This window comes from Ranitomeya imitator, chromosome 8 (genome assembly GCF_032444005.1).
Source record: "Ranitomeya imitator isolate aRanImi1 chromosome 8, aRanImi1.pri, whole genome shotgun sequence".
Lineage (NCBI taxonomy): Eukaryota > Metazoa > Chordata > Amphibia > Anura > Dendrobatidae > Ranitomeya > Ranitomeya imitator.
In genome coordinates, this window is record NC_091289.1 from 144,637,210 (window position 1) to 144,656,434 (window position 19,225).

General features: G+C 45.5%; 1 protein-coding gene across 2 annotated transcripts in view; it reads left to right on the forward strand.

Moving 5' to 3' along the window:
• KLHL20 (kelch like family member 20) overlaps window positions 1-18,983 on the forward strand; it is a 53,260-nt gene extending 34,277 nt beyond the window's left edge. For both annotated transcript variants that reach the window (XM_069737499.1, XM_069737501.1), the window contains 4 exons: window positions 2,955-3,088; window positions 11,216-11,424; window positions 14,026-14,132; window positions 16,844-18,983. In XM_069737499.1, the coding sequence (XP_069593600.1) occupies window positions 2,955-3,088; window positions 11,216-11,424; window positions 14,026-14,132; window positions 16,844-16,928 (535 nt within the window). In that variant the 3' untranslated portion in view covers window positions 16,929-18,983. The remainder of the gene's footprint in view (window positions 1-2,954; window positions 3,089-11,215; window positions 11,425-14,025; window positions 14,133-16,843) is intronic.
• Window positions 18,984-19,225: the final 242 nt, after the last annotated feature.

Sequence of the window (19,225 nt, forward strand, 5' to 3'; positions counted from 1 at the left end):
AAATTCTTTGTTATTATTATCTTCATTTAATTTGTCTTAAATGAAAAAAACACAAAAAGAATTGTCCTAAAGCCAAATTGGATATAATTCCACACCAAACATAAAAAAGGGGGTGGACAAAAGTATTAGCACTGTTCGAAAAATCATGTGATGCTTCTCTAATTTGTGTAATTAACAGCACCTGTAATTTACCTGTGGCACCTAACAGGTGTTGGCAATAACTAAATCACACTTGCAGCCAGTTGACATGGATTAAAGTTGACTCAACCTCTGTCCTGTGTCCTTGTGTGCACCACATTGAGCATGGAGAAAAGAAAGAAGACCAAAGAACTGTCTGAGGACTTGAGAAACCAAATTGTGAGGAAGCATGAGCAATCTCAAGGCTGCAAGTCCATCACCAAAGACCTGAATGTTCCTGTGTCTACCGTGGGCAGTGTCATCCAGAAGTTTAAAGCCCGTGGCACTGTGGCTAACCTCCCTAGATGTGGACGGAAAAGAAAAATTGACAAGCGATTTCAACGCAAGATTGTGCGGATGTTGGATAAAGAACCTCGACTAACATCCAAACAAGTTCAAGCTGCCCTGCAGTCCGAGGGTACAACAGTATCAACTTGTACTATCCGTCGGCGTCTGAATGAAAAGGGACTGTATGGTAGGAGACCCAGGAAGACCCCACTTCTTACCCCGAGACATAAAAAAGCCAGGCTGGAGTTTGCCAAAACTTACCTGAAAAAGCCTAAAACATTTTGGAAGAATGTTCTCTGGTCAGATGAGACAAAAGCAGAGCTTTTTGGGCAAAGGCATCAACATAGAGTTTACAGGAGAAAAAAAAGGCATTTAAAGAAAAGAACACGGTCCCTACAGTCAAACATGGTGGAGGTTCCCTGATGTTTTCGGGTTGCTTTGCTGCCTCTGGCACTGGACTGCTTGACCGTGTGCATGGCATTATGAAGTCTGAAGACTAGCAACAAATTTTCCAGCATAATGTAGGGCCCAGTGTGAGAAAGCTGGGTCTCCCTCAGAGGTCATGGGTCTTCCAGCAGGACAATGACCCAAAACACACTTCAAAAAGCACTAGAAAATGGTTTGAGAGAAAGCACTGGAGACTTCTAAGGTGGCCAGCAATGAGTCCAGACCTGAATCCCATAGAACACCTGTGGAGAGATCTAAAAATGGCAGTTTGGAGAAGGCACCCTTCAAATATCAGGGACCTGGAGCAGTTTGCCAAAGAAGAATGGTCTAAAATTCCAGCAGAGCATTGTAAGACACTCATTGATGGTTACCGGAAGCGGTTGGTCGCCGTTATTTTGGCTAAAGGTTGTGCAACCAAGTATTAGGCTGAGGGTGCCAATACTTTTGTCTGGCCCATTTTTGGAGTTTTGTGTGAAATGATCAATGTTTTGCTTTTTGCTTCATTCTCTTTTGTGTTTTTTCATTTAAGACAAATTAAATGAAGATAATACCAAAGAATTTGTGATTGCAATCATTTTCAGGAACAAACTGAGTATTATCTGACAGAATTGCAGGGGTGTCAATACTTTTGGCCACAACTGTAAAAGTCTATGGGAAAAAAAACTGATTCGGCGGCAACATTCGCCTGATCCGGTTTTTTGAAAATTAGCTGGATTTAGCCTGACTCTGAAAACCTGATGTGTGAAAGTAGCCTAAAGGGGTTGTCCACTATTGCATTGTTGACCTATCCTTAGGATAGGTCATCAATGTCTGATCAGCCGGGGTCCAACACCCGACTCCCCCGCCAATCGGCTGTTATCGGTGTTGGCGGCTGGAAGCACTCACTAGTCGAGCTGCTCTGTGTACTTGTAGTGGTTGGGGCTTGGTACTACACATCTGCCTCCGATTAAAATCAATAGGACGTGATGTGTACTACCCTGTGGCAGCCACTACAAGTAGATGGAGCAGCTCGGCAAGTGAGTACGGCGGTGGCCACCGACACCGATAACAGCTGATTGGTGGAGATGCCGGGTGCTGGACCCCGGCCTATCAAACATTGATGACCTTATCCTAAGGATAGGCCCTTAATGCTAAAGTAGTGGACAACATTGTTAACTGGGTAGCGGGGCAAAATGAGCAATTGTAAGAACACCGTGCCATAAATTGCAATTTCAATATCTATATAACGATTTTGATTGGAGTGTTTCTTAAAAAAAATTGCTCTCAAATGAATATTGGAAAAAAAAATGAAGATCTTTCTCATCTAGGATAGCCATCGAAAAATGTGTATGGAAAGTCTGCAGTAATTCTACTTTGCACTAATAATCGTAACATAGAAAATCTTCAGTGCACATTATGAAGATGGTTTTTCCATGAGAATATTCGGATGGTCTGTGTCGGGGAGGGGGGGGGGGTTGTGTACCTGGCCATCTTCTTTGTCCCCAGCAGCCAATAATAGGCCATAGTCTTCTTGTGGGAAGCCACATGATTACAGGGGAGTTGGTGTATACAGACCACCGGGACTGATGTATGGCGGGTGATGCATAGGCTGAATAATACCGTTATTGGAAAATGCTTTAATATGGAAATATACAGACCCTGAGATGCAGAATTCCGCTGCCCTGTGTCCATGCCGTACGCTGTTGGCACATAGGACCACAACACGTGCATCTTCCATGCTGAACTTTGGCATAAATTATAGAAGCAATCTATGCCAGCTAGATTCCAGATTTTTTAAAGGGGTTGTCCAGTTAAAGCAAGATGTCAGCTAACTGCAGAATTACATGCCGATCAGTGGGGGTCTGACAGCTGGGACCTGCACCTATCAGAAGACCAGGAAACTTTAATTCCCCACTTGATATGGCAGGTCAAACAACCGTCTGCCACTCCATTCTTTAAGGGGTCTGCGCCTCCTAATAAAATGGTCTTTTTTTTTTCTTTTTTACATTACCTGTCTTTTTCATGATATAATGATTAGTCTCATTGCTGATTTTTTCATATAGGTACGACCCCAAGGAAAATAAATGGACGCGGGTTGCCTCCATGAGTACCCGAAGACTTGGTGTGGCTGTTGCGGTCCTTGGTGGTTTTCTGTACGCTGTTGGTGGTTCAGATGGAACGTCTCCTCTCAATACCGGTGAGCACATTGTGAAGGATTGCATGCACATTTTTTTTTTTCTTTTAAAATAAATTTGTCAGCAGATTTTTGCTACTTAATTTGAGTGCAGCATGATGTAGGGGCTTAGAAACTGATTCCATGTAAGTGTCGCTTGATCAGCAGCTTGCTGTAGTCTCAGTTCAGTCTGTGTTTCTCCAGTCACCTTCCACGACAGCGGTACTGGAGGATGTCTCCCCGCCCTAATGGGGGACAGGAAACACAAAGAGGTTAAATACCCTCCCCTTCCTGCCACCTCCAGTGTTTTTCCTGTCCCCTATGAGGCATGAAGAGGTCCTGCGGTAGTGCTGCCGTGGCCGGCGATCGGAGCACTCAGCTTACCTAGCCGGGCAGCCTGGGTCGGGATGTTTCTCCTCCCTGCGGCGCTGCTCCCGTCTCCCCACATTGTGCGGACTCGGGACCCTTCCTCCGCTCCTCCCGCGCTCCTTCGGGAGTAAAGCGGAGCGGTGTGGTGCGGCCGGGGTCCCCGCGCGGCTCCCCGGCATTTCCTCCTCTCCTCATGGTCGGAAACGGTGGACGCGCGAACCGGAAGTACCCAAACTTCCGGTTCACGGCATGTGCGTTCCAGCGGTGGAACGCACGCACGTCGGCATACAGTTCTGATGGCGGCATAGCGGTTTTTCCCCTACGCCTGGGACCGGGAGGAGGAGCACAAGATTGGACGCAGCTTCCACAGTATTTAACCCTGGTAGATCACCTCCAGGTAAGGCCCCCTGTCTGACTGACTGGACTTCAGTACTGACTGACCATGGAAGGTGACAGACCTGTCTCTGCTTCTGCCGAGCCCTGCGTCCTCCCTTCTACCGTGAGTAGTGGGTTAAGGTCCCTCTATCCCTGTATTCCTTAGGGTGCCATATACTTAGTCCCCCTTCTCTCTCTCTTTTAGGGAGACAAGGCCTCTGCCCCTAGGAAGGACAGATCTTCCAAGACAAAATCGGAAGATCGAAAATGTGGTGTTTGTGCATCAAAGCTACCTTTTTCTTACAAGAAGAGACTGTGCCAGCCCTGCACTGATGAAATAATTCGCTCAGAACAGCCATCCTTGTTTGAGAGCATTAAATCCCTCATTAAACAGGAAGTTCAGTCCTCGGTTTCGGCCCTTTCCCAGTCTCTGTTACCTCCGCCACCTCCTCCTCCTAAAAAAGGAAGATGGCAACGGTTACTTCTGATTCAGATTCTGGTGAACTTCATTCCTCCGGCTCGGAGGATTTGTGGGAGAATGAGGGCTCCACTTCCACCCCCAAAGAGGAGAGTAAAAAATACTATTTTTCCTCAGAGGACATACATGAGTTAATTTGTATGGTCAGGGGGACAATGGGCGTTGAGGAGGAAGAGGAGAAGCCATCAGTGCAGGATGAGATGTTCGGTGGGTTAAAACCTAAAAAATTAAAGGGGTTCCCTATACATGAGAATGTACAGAGTCTCATCCTTCATGAATGGGAATCACCCGAAAAGGGTCTTACTGTTCCCTCTGAGCTTAAAAATTGTTTTTCTCTCGATGGAGACGTCTCTCTGTGGGATATCCCTAAGGTAGACGTGCAGGTCTCTAGAGTGTCAAAAAAGACAGCCCTCCCTTTCGAGGATTCTTCCCAACTCAGAGACCCTATGGACCGCAAGATGGAGAGTTTACTAAGAAGATCGTGGGAGACTTCTACCAATCTCCTTAAAACAAACATTGCGTCCACCTGCGTGGCTAGATCCCTTTTTCGTTGGCTCCGCACGCTGGAAGACCACCTTACCCAGGGAACATCTAGGGAAGTAATCTTAGATTCTCTCCTGCTTCTCCAGAAAGCTACGGGCTTCCTTGCCGATGCTTCGGCAGAGTCCGTAAGAGTGGCTGCCAAATCGGCAGTTCTCTCTAACTCAGCCAGAAGAGCTCTATGGCTCAAGTCTTGGAGTGAGGATATAATGTCCAAAACAAAGCTCTGTGCCATTCCCTTTCAGGGCCGCTATCTGTTCGGGCAGGCCCTGGATGATATTCTGGATAAAGCAACGGACAAGAAGAAAGCGCTTCCGGAACAGAGAAATCTGAAGAAACGTTTTTTTCGTCCCTCAAAAGAGCAACCCTTCCAATGGGAATTCAAAGGGAAAGGCAAATCAGGACGCTGGAGCTATCCTAAAGGGGGGAAAGGTAGGAACATCCTGGTTCCCCAGTCCCAGCAGACCCCGGACAAACAGTGACTACGCCCAGGGCGTTGGGGGGCGTCTCTCAAGCTTCATCAACCAGTGGAGTTCCATTTCGTCGAACCAGTGGGTACTCGACACTATTCAGAATGGACTAAAATTAGAGTTCGAGAGCCCTCCCCCTCATCACATAAGGATAACCTCATTGCAGAGTCTCAGCCCTCAGGGCGCATTCCTTTCCGGCCTCCAGAACTTACTCCAGGAAGGAGTAGTTTCCCCAGTACCTCAGCAAGAAATTGGCAGAGGACACTATTCCCAACCTGTTTCTGATCAAGAAACCTTCGGGGAAGCACCGAATAATAATCAACTTGAAACCCCTGAATCAAGTAATAACCTACAGGAGGTTCAAGATGGAGTCGGTCAAAACAGCGATCCCTCTGATAGGACAGGACTGGGCGATGGCTACAGTGGATCTGAGGGACGCTTATTACCACGTCCCAATCCATCCAGAATTCCGGAAGTACCTAAGATTCGCAATATCTCAGGATCGGGAGATAGTACACTACCAGTTCAACTCCCTTCCCTTCGGAATCGCCTCAGCTCCCAGAGTCTTTACAAAGATCATGACAGAAGCCATTATATTCATCCGTCTTCAGGGGATCTGCATAGTACCCTATCTAGACGATCTACTCATTGTCGCTCCCTCAGTCTCCCGCCTCAGGGCCGACTTAACAAGATCTCTAGAAATCCTAAAGTCGGTGGGTTGGATCCCAAATCTAGAGAAATCGGACCTTCGTCCCTCCTGGAGGAAGAAGTTCCTAGGAGTCCTTTTGGACTCGGAGGCGAGGAGATCCTTTCTGCCCAGAGAACGTCAACTCGATCTGGTACAGAGGATAACAGCATTCAGAACTCTGAAGGCTCCTACTCTACGACATTCCATGTCTATGCTGGGATCTCTAACCTCTTGTATCCAGATGGTACCTTGGGCTCAAGCCCACACGAGAGTCCTCCAAACCCATATCCTATCATCCTGGGACGGACAGCAGAGTTCTCTCTCCAAAAGAATTTGCCTTCCCAATCATGTCAAGGCATCCCTGACATGGTGGCTACGGCTCCGAAACCTCCAACAAGGGGTCAGTTGGGATCAGATCCCGCTAAAGACACTAACATCGGATGCCAGTCAAAGGGGATGGGGAGCTATAGTCGAGGGAACCCATTTCCAGGGCACCTGGGCCCCAGACATCAGAGCAAGCTCTTCAAACTTCAGAGAACTGAAAGCGGTGGAAGAAGCATTAAAAGCTGCAGCCTCTCATCAAGGAGGCACAAGATTCAGGAAACTAAAAACCTTAGCCTCAAACATTTTTTTTCTGGGCACAAAGGCACCTCCTCTCTATTTCGGCAGTTCACCTGAAAGGGTCAGCCAATACCCAGGCGGATTTCCTGAGCAGAAGTGATGTACATCCAGGGGAATGGTGTCTGGACCAGGAGGTCTTCCTCTCTCTGATTTCCAGATGGGGGATCCCAGAGGTGGACCTTTTTGCCAACAGTCAGAATGCCAAGCTGCAAACTTATTTCTCCCTAAATATGACAGAGCACTAGGCATGGATGCATTTTCTCACCCGTGGAGGTTCAACCTCGTTTATGCATTTCCTCCGATCCCATTGCTATCAAAAACTCTACAGAAGATCCGATCGGAACGAGTTACGGCGATGCTAATCGCGCCAACATGGCCAGGGAGGAGTTGGTACAGCGCCCTGTTAGACATGGCTCAGGAAGGTCCAGTATGTCTACCTCAGAAGGAAGATCTTCTTCATCAGGGACCGTTGCTGCATCCAAACCTTCACAGATTTAATCTTTCAGCATGGCTTCTGAGGCCGAGATACTAAAGGCAAGAGGTCTCTCAGATGGAGTAATTCATACTCTCCAAAGCAGTAGAAAACCCATAACAAATGCCATTTATGCCAAAATCTGGAAGAAGTTTTCATCGTGGTATCTTCCAGATATTCCAGACCCATTTCATCCAAATATTGCCAAAATTCTGGACTTCTTGCAGAGGGGTCTAGAGTTGGGTCTTAGGCCTAACACCTTAAAGGTACAGATTTCAGCACTTAGCTCCTATTTCGATCAGGATCTAGCCAAACATCGGTGGATCAGGCGTTTTGTAACTTCAGCGAGTAGAATCCGTCCCAGAGTTCTCAACAATACTCCTCCTTGGGACCTTAATTTGGTCCTTAATAGTCTAACTCGGGACCCTTTCGAACCTTTATCTCAGTCTTCATTAAAGGTTCTTACCCTAAAAACGGTCTTTTTAGTGGCTATTACCTCTGCCAGACGGATAGGAGAACTACATGCCCTATCCATACAAGAACCTTACTTAAGGGTAACATCGGATAGTATAATCCTTCGTCTAGACCCTACCTTCCTACCTAAAGTAACATCAGACTTTCATAGAGGTCAGGACATAGTGTTGCCCTCATTCTACCCGGATCCTTCTAATGTAAGAGAGGAATCCTTCCACACTCTGGATGTCCGCAGAGTGGTTCTACATTATCTTTCACAAACAGAGAGTTAGAGGATTGACCAAAATCTCTTCATTCAACTCTCCGGGAAGAACAAAGGCAGAAAGGCTACGAAAAATACTATCGCCAACTGGATTAAACAAGCCATATCTCTGGCATACTCATCCCAGAATCTACCACCGCCTCCATCACTGAAGGCCCATTCTACACGGTCGGTGTCAACATCATGGGCAGAGAGAGGTGACGCTTCTACGGAGCAGATTTGCAGAGCTGCCACCTGGTCATCAGTCCATACGTTCACCAGGCACTACAGGCTTGATTTCAACCGGGATTTAACTTTCGGCAGAACAGTTCTGCAAGCGGTTGTCCCCCCCTAGAAATTACTTGTTGGTACTACTCCAGTACCGCTGTCGTGGAAGGTGACTGGAGAAAATAGAATTATTCTTACCGTTAATTCGGTTTCTAGGAACCTTCCACGACAGCACTAATTTCCCTCCCTATCTGATAATTTTATTGGATGATTCCTGCACTTAAGTGGTAACTATACATACTACTGTGTCCAGAAAAAACACTGGAGGTGGCAGGAAGGGGAGGGTATTTAACCTCTTTGTGTTTCCTGTCCCCCATTAGGGCGGGGAGACATCCTCCAGTACCGCTGTCGTGGAAGGTTCCTAGAAACCGAATTAACGGTAAGAATAATTCTATTTTTATAAGCAGATTAGCACCAGAGGACTAGGTGTCCTGTGCCAGGCAGTCCAGTTGATCTGTGCATGCTCACCCCCACCACTGATTGGCAGCTTTCTGACAGTGTACACAGGAAGCTACCAATCGGGTGTGGGCGGGGATATTCACAGCTCCACATTCAGAGCACTGCTACATCTACAGCAGAGAAAACAGGGATTCTCTCAAAACTGCAGTATGCAGCCCAGTAAGTGACACCTCACTGTAATCAGGCTCTATGGCCCTACTTCATGTTGCTCTCATATTACATATCAAAAACCTGCTGACAGATTCCTTTTAAATTGATGATTGATCTCTGTTGAATGAGGAAAGTGATATGTAGTGAAGTGATTGTGTGCATCTCTTACTCAAAGCAGCTCATGCCAATTGTCTTTACCTGCAGTGGGTTTAGGGTACTGTTACATTGCATAAAAAAAATAAAACATTTGGTGTAGAAAGGGATTGTCTTGTCATCAGCTACAAGTCTGTAGTTGCTCTATGTGACAGTAGACTTGTGAGGCCTGGATTTGGAACGATACTCAAAATCAAGTTACAGGCTGATCCAACTTCAGTGGAAATGCCTCAAAACAAGGAAATGATGCTCAATAGTGTGTCTGGCCTCCACGTGCCTGCATGACCTCCCTACAACGCTTGGGCATGCTCCTGATGTGGCGGCGGATGGTCTCCTGAGGGATTTCCTCCCAGACCTGGACTAAAGCATCCGCCAACTCCTGGACAGTCTGTGGTGCAACGTGAAGTTGGTGGATGGTGCGAGACATGATGTCCCAGATGTGTTCAATCGGATTCATGTCTGGTGAACGGGTGGACCAGTCCATAACTTCAATGCCTTCATCTTGCAGGAACTGCTGACACACTCCAGCCACATGAGGTCTGGCATTGTCCTGCATTAGGAGGAACCCAGGGCCAACCGCACCAGCATATGGTCTCACAAGGGGTCTGAGGTTATCATCTCGGTACCTAACCTAATGGCAGTCAGGCTACCTCTGGCGAGCACAATGAGGGCTGTGCAGCCCTCTAAAGAAATGCCACTCCACACCATTACTGACCCACTGACAAACTGGTCATGCTGAAGGATGTTGCAGGCAGCAGATGGCTCTCAACGGCATCTCCAGACTCTGTCACATGTGCTCAGTGTGAACCTCCTTTCATCTGTGAAGAGCACAAGGCGCCAGTGGCGAATTTGCCAATCCTGGTGTTCTGTGGCAAATGCCAAGCGTCATGCACAGTGTTGGGCTGTGAGCACAACCCCCATCTGTGGACGTCGGGCACTCAAACCATCCTCATGGTGTCGGTTTCTAACCGTTTGTACAGACGCATGCACATTTGTGGCCTGCTGGAGGTCATTTTGCAGGCCACTGGCAGTGCTCCTCCTGTTCCTCCTTGCACAAAGGCTGAGGTAGCGGTCCTGCTGCTGGGTTGTTGCCTTCCTACGGCCCCCCTCCATGTCTCCTGGTGTACTGGCCTGTCTCCTGGTAGTGCCTCCAGCCTCTGGACACTACGCTGACAGACACAGCAAACCTTCTTGCCACAGCTCGCATTGATGTGCCATCCTGGATGAGCTGCACTACCTGAGTCACTTGTGTGGGTTGTAGAGTCAGTCTCATTCTACCACGAGTTTGAAAGCACAACCAACATTCAAAAGTGACCAAAACATCAGCCAGAAAGCATTGGTACTGAGATGTGGTCTGTGGTCCCCACCCGCAGAACCTCTCCTTTGAGTGAGTCTTGATAATTGCCAATAATTTCCATCTGTTGTCTATTCCATTTGCACAACAACATGTGAAATTGATTGTCAATCAGTGTTGCTTCCTAAGTGGACAGTTTGATTTCACAGAAGTTTGACTTATTTGGAGTTATATTCTGTTGCTTGTGTTCCCTTTATTTTTTTGAGCTATATATATATATATATATATATATATATATATATATATATATATATATATATATATATATATATATATATATATATATATATATATATATATATATATATATATATATATATATATATAAATATTTTATAATTTTATTTTAACCATGGTCTATAATGCAACATTTTCGTTCACTTTATATCGGATCTTTAATAAATTCTATTCTCCTATTTTCTAAAATTAAGTCGGGTTCCATATTTATTTTAGAGCCAGAGATGCGTCATTTACAGTTATGGTTGTTGTTGTTGTTTTTGGATTTGGTCAGCACAACCTCTTCACCATGTGATATAATGCAAAGCTGCTTTGGGGTCTTTTACATGGGAGTAAAACATATGCACACCTTTAGGGGGAATTTTGTTTTACTTAAATGCATGTAATTTTGGCCAGAAAGCATTTTTGCAATCAGGTTTTATCAGTTGTTAGCATATTTCCTACAGCCTCTGTGTATCACTGTACATAGCAGAATGAATTAACAATGAATGTGTCAGCGAGCTCTGTAAACACGTCCTTATCATATGTTGTGGTAAATAGGACCGCGTACTGTATAATATAGATGGTGTTACTGTTTTACACGACACTTGGGTATAAATCTGCTGTATACGTTACCTCGTGCCATGACTGGTGGATATAGATGATCCATCCTGACTCTTGTGTAATGAGCGGAGCACCAGCGATTATTGCAGTAAATTGCAAATCAGATCTACCTGCTTGTAAATGTTCTGTAAGGCGGGTGCACAGAGGTGGAGTCACAGTTTTGTGTTTTCCCGTTTCAGTTGAGCGGTACAATCCTCAGGAAAACCGTTGGCACACAATAGCACCAATGGGCACCCGGCGGAAACACCTGGGCTGTGCGGTGTACCAGGACATGATCTATGCAGTAGGTGGGCGAGATGACACCACGGAGCTGAGCAGCGCCGAGCGGTACAATCCCCGGACCAATCAGTGGTCGCCAGTAGTTGCCATGACTTCACGTCGGAGCGGGGTACGGACTTGTTTACTTAAAAATATAAATATAATATATAGTGTATGTGTATATGCAATATATTTTTACTCACACCACATGTACAATGGCTGAAATAAGTATTTGACACACTTCTAATTTTGCATGTTTTGCCACCTACAATGAATGGAGTAGTCTGTAATGTTTATCATCGGTACACTTCACCTGTGAGAGACAGAATCTAAAAATAAAAACCAGAAAATCACATTGTATGATTTAAACATAATTAATTAGCATTTTATTGCATGAAATAAGTATTTGATACACTAGAAAAATAGAGCTTAATATTTGCTACAGAAACCTTTGTTGCAATTACAGAGGTCAGATGTTTCCCATAGTTCTTGACCAAGTTAGCACACACTGCAGCAGGGATTTTGGCCCACTCCTCCATACACATCTTCTCCAGATCTACCAGGTTTCATCGCTGGGCAACATTGAGTTTTAGCTTCCTCCAAAGATTTTCTATTGGGTTCATGTCTGGAGACTGTCTAGGCCACCCCACGACCTTGAAATGCTTCTTATGGAGACACTCTAGCTGTGTGTTTCGGGTCATTGTCATGCTGGAAGACCCAGCATTGACCCATCTTCAGTTCTCCTATTAGGGAATGAGGTTGTTGGCCAAAATCTCTCGATACATGACTCCATCCATCCTCCCTTCAATATGTTGCAGTCCTCATGTCCCCTTTGCAGAAAAACACCCCCAAAGTATGATGTTTCCTCACCATGCTCCACAGTTGAGACTGTGTCTGTAGGGTTGTACCCATCCTGCTTCCTCCAAACATGGCGAGTGGAGTTCTACTTTGGTCTCATCTGACCACATTACCTTCTCCCATTCCTCCTCTGGATCATCCAGATGGTCATTAGCGAACTTCAAACGAGCCTGGACATGTGCTGGTGTGAGCAGCAGGACCGTGTGTGCCTGCAGGATTTAATACCATGACAGCGTAGTGTGTACTAATGGTAATTTTAGAGACTGTGGTCCCAGCTCTCTTCAAGTCATTGACCAGGTCCTCCCTTGTAGTTCTTGGCTGATTTCTGACCTGTCTCAGAATCATCCTTACCCCACAAGGGAAGATCTTGCATGGAGCCCCAGACCGAGGAAGATGACCGTCATCTTGTGCTTCTTCCAGTTTCTAATATTTGTGCCAACAGTTGTTGCCTTCTCACCAAGCTGCTTGCCTATTGTCCTGTAGCTCAACCCAGTCTTGGGCAGGTCTACAATATTGTCCCAGGTGTCCTTAGACAATTCTTTGGTCTTGGCCATGGTGGAGAGGTTGGAGTGTGATTGAGTGTGTGGACAGGTGTCTTTTATACAATTAACAAGTTCCAACAGGTGCAATTAATACAGGTAATGAGTGCAGGGTAGGGGGCTTCTTAAACAAAAACTAACAGGTCTGTGAAGGCCAGAATTCTTGCTGGTTGGTAGGTGATCAAATACTTATTTCATGCAATAAAATGCAATTTAATTATTTAAAAATCATACAATGTGATTTTCTGTATTTTATTTTTAGATTCTGTCTCACAGTTGAAATGTAATTACAGCCCTCTCCATTCTTTGTAGGTGGGAAAACTTGCAAATCGGCAGTGTGTCAAATACTTATTTTTCCACTGTGTGTGTATAAATTGTGTTAATGTTTTCTGATTTTTCGTCCTGTTTTTTTCTTTGTAATATCAGTCTCACGACATCAGTGAATGTCCGCTGTAGGGTGTGTTAGGCTATGTGCACACTTTGCGGATTTTGCTGCGGATCCGCAGCGGATTTGACTGCTGCGGATCCGCAGCAGTTTCCCCTGAGTTTACAGTACAATGTAAACCTATGGGAAACAAAAAACGCTGTGCACATGCTGCGGAAAAAAACGCGCGGAAACGCAGCGGATTACATTCTGCAGCATGTCACTTCTTTTCTGCGGATTTTCACCTGCTCCAATAGGAAAATGCAGATGAAAATCCGCATAAGAAACCGCAGTAAAAACCGCGACGGGTTTTCACTGCGGATTTTGGAATTCCGCTGCGGAAAATTCCGCAGTGGAATCCGCAAAGTGTGCACGTAGCCTAAGGGGAACGGCATAACACAGCGATTCTGTCATGTATGGCCCCCAGGACCCTGTACCGGACAAGAACGCATTTTCTTTACATTCTACCACACTCATTTATTTCTCTTATTTTAATGCACTATTATATAAATGATAAATTACTATATGAAGCCATAACAAAATACAGCTATCCCCCTATGGCGATGCTAGTGATGGCTCTTAGAAGATCGGTGTGAAAAAAAACTGAAACGGAAATTGGTTGTTCCTGCAAGGGGTTAATATTTAATCATGAGCTGACCACCCAGGGAGAAGTGATTTGTGTGCCCTAATGTGATGTCCAGTATCCCCCCGATACCTCCTGAGTGTGCGTCAGATACATGAGCCTCATTTTCGTCATTGTCCAGTTCGTCCGTCACGTCTCGGACTGTCGCCAGCTCCGCACAGTGAGCTCCGTTTTCTTAGTGCAGGATGTTGGGAGTCAGAATTAAAGGACTAAACATGGGATCCGACCAGTATTGATGAAGTCCGTCGTGTGTTGCTTGTGCTGCAGGTGGGTCTCGCGGTGGTGAATGGACAGCTGATGGCAGTAGGAGGATTTGACGGAACAACGTACTTAAAGACGATTGAAGTATTTGACCCCGATGCTAATACCTGGAGGTATGCGTTACCATTCCTTATTTTATTATTGGGTTTGTGCAGTCGCCCTGGGTCCGCTCGTCATCTGCCACTTGTCTGACGGGCTTACACGCATCCAGTTATATCAAATATTCAGTCATATTTCATCTCTGTGTGCTGAAATGGAGATTGCAATAAACCAGTCTGTAGAGTTCACTAGGAAGGACAGACACAAGCCATTGAGCCAACTATTGAAATGATGGCGACATTGTGACACTATGAACCTTCTATCAGTTGTAGGAGGAGCGGACCCATAGAAGTTCAAGTTCGACTGAACTTTAGTCCAAAGTTTGGTTTTTGTACCTGAACTTGAACCTGAACCCCATAGAAATCAAAGGGGACCCAAACTTAGGAGCTGGAAACAAATTCTCCCCCCTCGTTTAGGTTTTTCTTAATTAATACCGCCATACAATGCCTACTACTTAATACCCCAGTATTGTGCTTCGTTATTACACCCCATACAATTATTACTCAGTTAAAGGGGTATCCACAAGATAAATCTTCATGAGTTCACTACACCCAGCCTCTGGCTTCCTGGTTGCGCTCCTGAAGATTTGACAGTTCAGACCCGCGGCACGGTCACACTGGTGGTCCGATCTGTGCTCCCTCAAAGGCGACCAGCAAATGTGACTTTACCTCCACAGCATGGGAGAAGTGCAAGGCACTGAGGCTACCTGATCCAGCCATCTGGCCAGCAGAAGATCACCATGAGCAGGTTGTAAAGTATAACTGGCCATTCTGAGAGTATAAGGTGGCTGGTAACCTAGGCAATGAGCTGTATCCTATACGATTAAAAATCTATTTATTCTTGATAACAGGGAGGATTATTAATAAGATGTTGATTGATTTTTGCAATTTACCCATAAATGAATTTGAGACAACCCCTTTAATTTTGCCATTCAGTGTCCAATAATGCCACTTGCTGCTAATGATTAATGCCGCTATCTGCAGTACAGTGTATGTGGCTACTTTATTGGTCAATTAATGCGGCTTTTCACACATTAAAACTCATCTGGCCAAACCCAGTACAAGTAATGCCACCATGTACATCGCAGTACCAGTATTAGCAGCTACATACAACACGTATATAGCTGGCAACCCCCCAAGCACAGTGTGCGCCACCACCAGCCGATAGGAAGTGTAATAATGGGACCGCTATAGAGCTTCACATGTAGAGCGTTTCCCAGTGTAGCCATCTGACGGTCCAAAGGTTTCCAATGCACCCAGCGTATTTCATCACAGCGTGGTTCTCACATACGCCGGGCTGTTAGGCTTTGGCAGCCCATTGGCATGCTGAAATCTGCAGCAGCTGGCACGACAGAGGTTGCCACAAAGGTCCCGCATGAATACGCTGATTTATAGACCCAATAACTAGTTATTCCAGAATGATGTCTGGCCCACCACGTATAGACGTCTTAACTAGTGATGAGCGACCGTGCTCCGATAGTGTCTTATCCGAGTATCTTGGGCGTGCTCGTATATTATGTTCTAGTCCCTGCGGCTGCATGATTTGTGGCTGTTAGACAGCCTGAACACATGCGGGATTGCCTGTTTGTTAGGGAATCTAACAGCGGCAAATCATGCAGCCGCAAAAACTCGAACATAATATACAAGCGCTCCCAGATGCTCGGATAAGACGTTATCCGAGCACGTTCGCTCATCACTAGTCTTAACCCCATACCCAGCACCCTCCTTTACGTCTGCACTCGCTATTCATGAGCTGTAGCTTTTATGGGGTGACATCTACCGGACAGTATGGATACTGCAATATCATGCTAGATAGACCACAAAAAAATGAATTAATTTCCATTGAGTCCAAAAGTTTCTTTATATCCTCTGGCCACATCACCCTCTTCTGATGCCACCCAGTTTCCTACACTGTGGCTGCAGTGCTCTTATATAACAATACTTATACACAGATGCTTTTTTGTTCGTCTTCTGCTGGAATCTGCAAAATATATATGACAAATACTGGATTGTAACCAGATCTGTCACGGGGTTGTCTCAATATGGCTGGGGCTAGATGACTTTGTGACCAATGATCGCTCGGTGCCACAGCTAAATTGCAGGTGAATGGAGTCGCAAGGTGATGGAAGCTCGAGAAATCCTGAAAAATCCAACTTTTTGCAGCGTACTTTTTACGGTACTCAGCAGGTTGCAATGCGACCCCTCTTGTATTATGTCGCGATTTTGCTTGGGCACAAGAGTATCTCTGGCCGCACAACCTGTGTCTCAGCCAAAGTCACCATCTAGTCCAAGCCTGAGGTATGTGAACATTTTAGAAGGGGTAATGTGATTGAAGGGTGGGGGGTGCCATGTATTGCCAGAATTACCTTCCAACATGAGCGTTGGAGAGGAATGGACTGCTTCGCTCTCCTTGGTGAACTGCAGGTGAATGGTGTCGCAAGGTGCTGCAACCGCAACAAATGAGTTGAAAAAAGTCCAATTTTTTACCACAACTTGTTACAGTGCCCAGCAGGTCCCAATGCCACCCCATTCACCTGCACTATGCCGCAATGTAGCTGTGATACCGAGCGACCTGTGTCGTAACCAAAGACGTCGTGTAGCCCAACATATATGGACATCTTAGAAAGGGTCATTCGATTGAAGAGGTGCCATGTAATTCTGGAATTATCTTCCAAGTTTGGTGTAAGTGAACTTTGAAGAGTAACGACCTGCTTCTTTCCTTGCAGGCTGTACGGAGGCATGAACTACCGGCGGTTAGGCGGTGGAGTTGGCGTCATCAAAATGACACACTGTGAATCGCACATCTGGTAGCCTTCCTGATCTGACAAAGCCTCTGTTCATGAACACTGCCAGAGACTTCCCTTACGAGAACGGGATATACCCCCTTGTGGTCGGTGTTTCCACCAGGAGGACACTAAGGGATACGTTCTTACAGAAAATAAGCTCCCTCACTAATCTGAGTTTGGTTCCAATCAATATATCCCGGAAAACTTTCAAGATTTTGTCTTCCCAATTTTTACATGGATTCTGAGGGTCTTCGTACCCCCATTTTGGAAGGTGTTAGTTTTTGACAGATTCAGTAGGTGAAGAATGATTCTTGTATCTTTTGGGAAGCTCTGAAATTGGCACATCATGGAATATCACTCCTGGTAGCACCAAACGTCGGGGTGAAGAAGTTTACCTGCATGTTATATGGACCCGATTTAGATCGTTGAAGATCCACGGACTTAGGTCATGGTCGCTGATGTCAGAAATGGGATCAGTACAGTGGGTTTAGGCATGTCTAAAACTCCTTTTTCATGGCCTGGCAAATATGAGATTTTACAGCAAGACGCAGTAACGATTGCTATCAAAGAGAAGGTTTTCAGCCGCCATCGGACGCTCCCAAAAGACGCTTCTCGAATCAGCCTGTTCCAAACATTGTAAGATGCTGCTGTACACGCGCCGTTCCGCCACATGCACTAGTGTCTCCTTGTGCCTCTAAACCTGCTGCACTGATTGCTACCACCTAAACTGGTCCTGGCCACGACTAGCCTACTCTCAAGCAGCAATTGCCTTGTGAAGATGTAGCAAAAATTGTATAGTTTGTGTATGACATGGAAATATTGTGGGTCAAAAAGCAGTACACTATCGATTATGTAAAAAAAAACAATAGTATTACATGACATGCTTCATGGACAACCTGGCGGCAAATTTCCAGCAATTTATGTTCCTGCAGATGGTCTGTGCCACGTGTGGTTGGGATGTAATAAGGTGCCCACGTCAAAAAACCTATTTTTACGATACGGTGTGTGTTATATCCATGAGGTTCTGTAGGTCGGCTACACTCTCATCTCAAAGGCTTTGCCAGAGAACAAAACAAAAAGGTTTATTGTACTGTGTATAGCGCCATCACCTATCGATGGGGGGGGGGGATAACAAAATGTCCATCAATGCACTTGACATATTGAGTAAGGCAGGAGAGTTATCCAGATATGGATCTCATGATTTTATAGGGCTCAGGCCACAAAGAATGGGATAGGTGTTAAGGTGCCTGATTACTGAAGGTCCAGAATAGAGGTCTCCTGGCCCCTTTTTTTTTTTTAAAAGGACAGGCCATGTAATCACTTTATTAAAGGGTTTTGGCCACCAGTCTGACAACGCCTTCTACTCAGATCCTGTATCGGCCCCCTTCCAGCATTATTGGCACCGGATCTCCCGAGGCTCTCATGACATTGTTACGCTACATGAGCCCTGCAACCAGTCAGTTGCCGCTATTGTGCTGCTGCGTTCCCACTTATTCCGCTGGTCCAGGGAAAATGAGCGCAGCAGCTCAATAGCGGCTTTTGATTATTACGCCATATAAGCCCTGCAGCCAATGTCACGCAAGCCTCGGGAGACCCGGCGCTGGTATGTGACATGAGTATAGGGTATGTTTAATTTACGTGGGGAATTTAGGATTTATGAAGTGGTTGTCTTGGTGTGCTGGTCAACCCCTTTAAATCTTTTTGGGACTGGCGGAGATAGCCAAGCATTGTCTTCTATCGGACAGCGATCAAACAGTTATGTGGACAGTTTTTCTTTGTTTTTTCTTTGTGTGGGCCAACCCTTTAAATAATGTAGCTGGTCTCCTTTATTGATCCCATTATTTGGCAATTTTATCACACACGTTAGGCCATAGTTAGCAACATACTGACCTCCCGAATCAATCAAAACTCTGTGTAGTGTAGGTCTTCATGTGGCAATGGTGATCAGTGACTAGTAGTTTTCACCAGTCCTAATCCATTCAAGTCTTATGTGACTAGCGTAAATTTCTGTACATTTGTATGAATGTTTTTAGTTAAGTTATATTTACAGTATGCATAAATTATCACATGTACAAAACGATGCATAGTCTGCACCATTATTACCAGAGGATATTAAAAAAAACCTGAATTAATATAAGTTTATTCAAACACTATACTGCAATGCTGTGTCAATTCCTGGTTCATGCTGCTTTAGAAGCTGCTTTCATCTGCTTTGTACAGACTTCCCCTGCCGGAGCTGCTTTGCTCCCAGCGTTGCTGCTCAGACATGAGAAAATCCCTACTATGATTGTTTTAAGATGGTGTGTGGATCTTGCTGAGCAG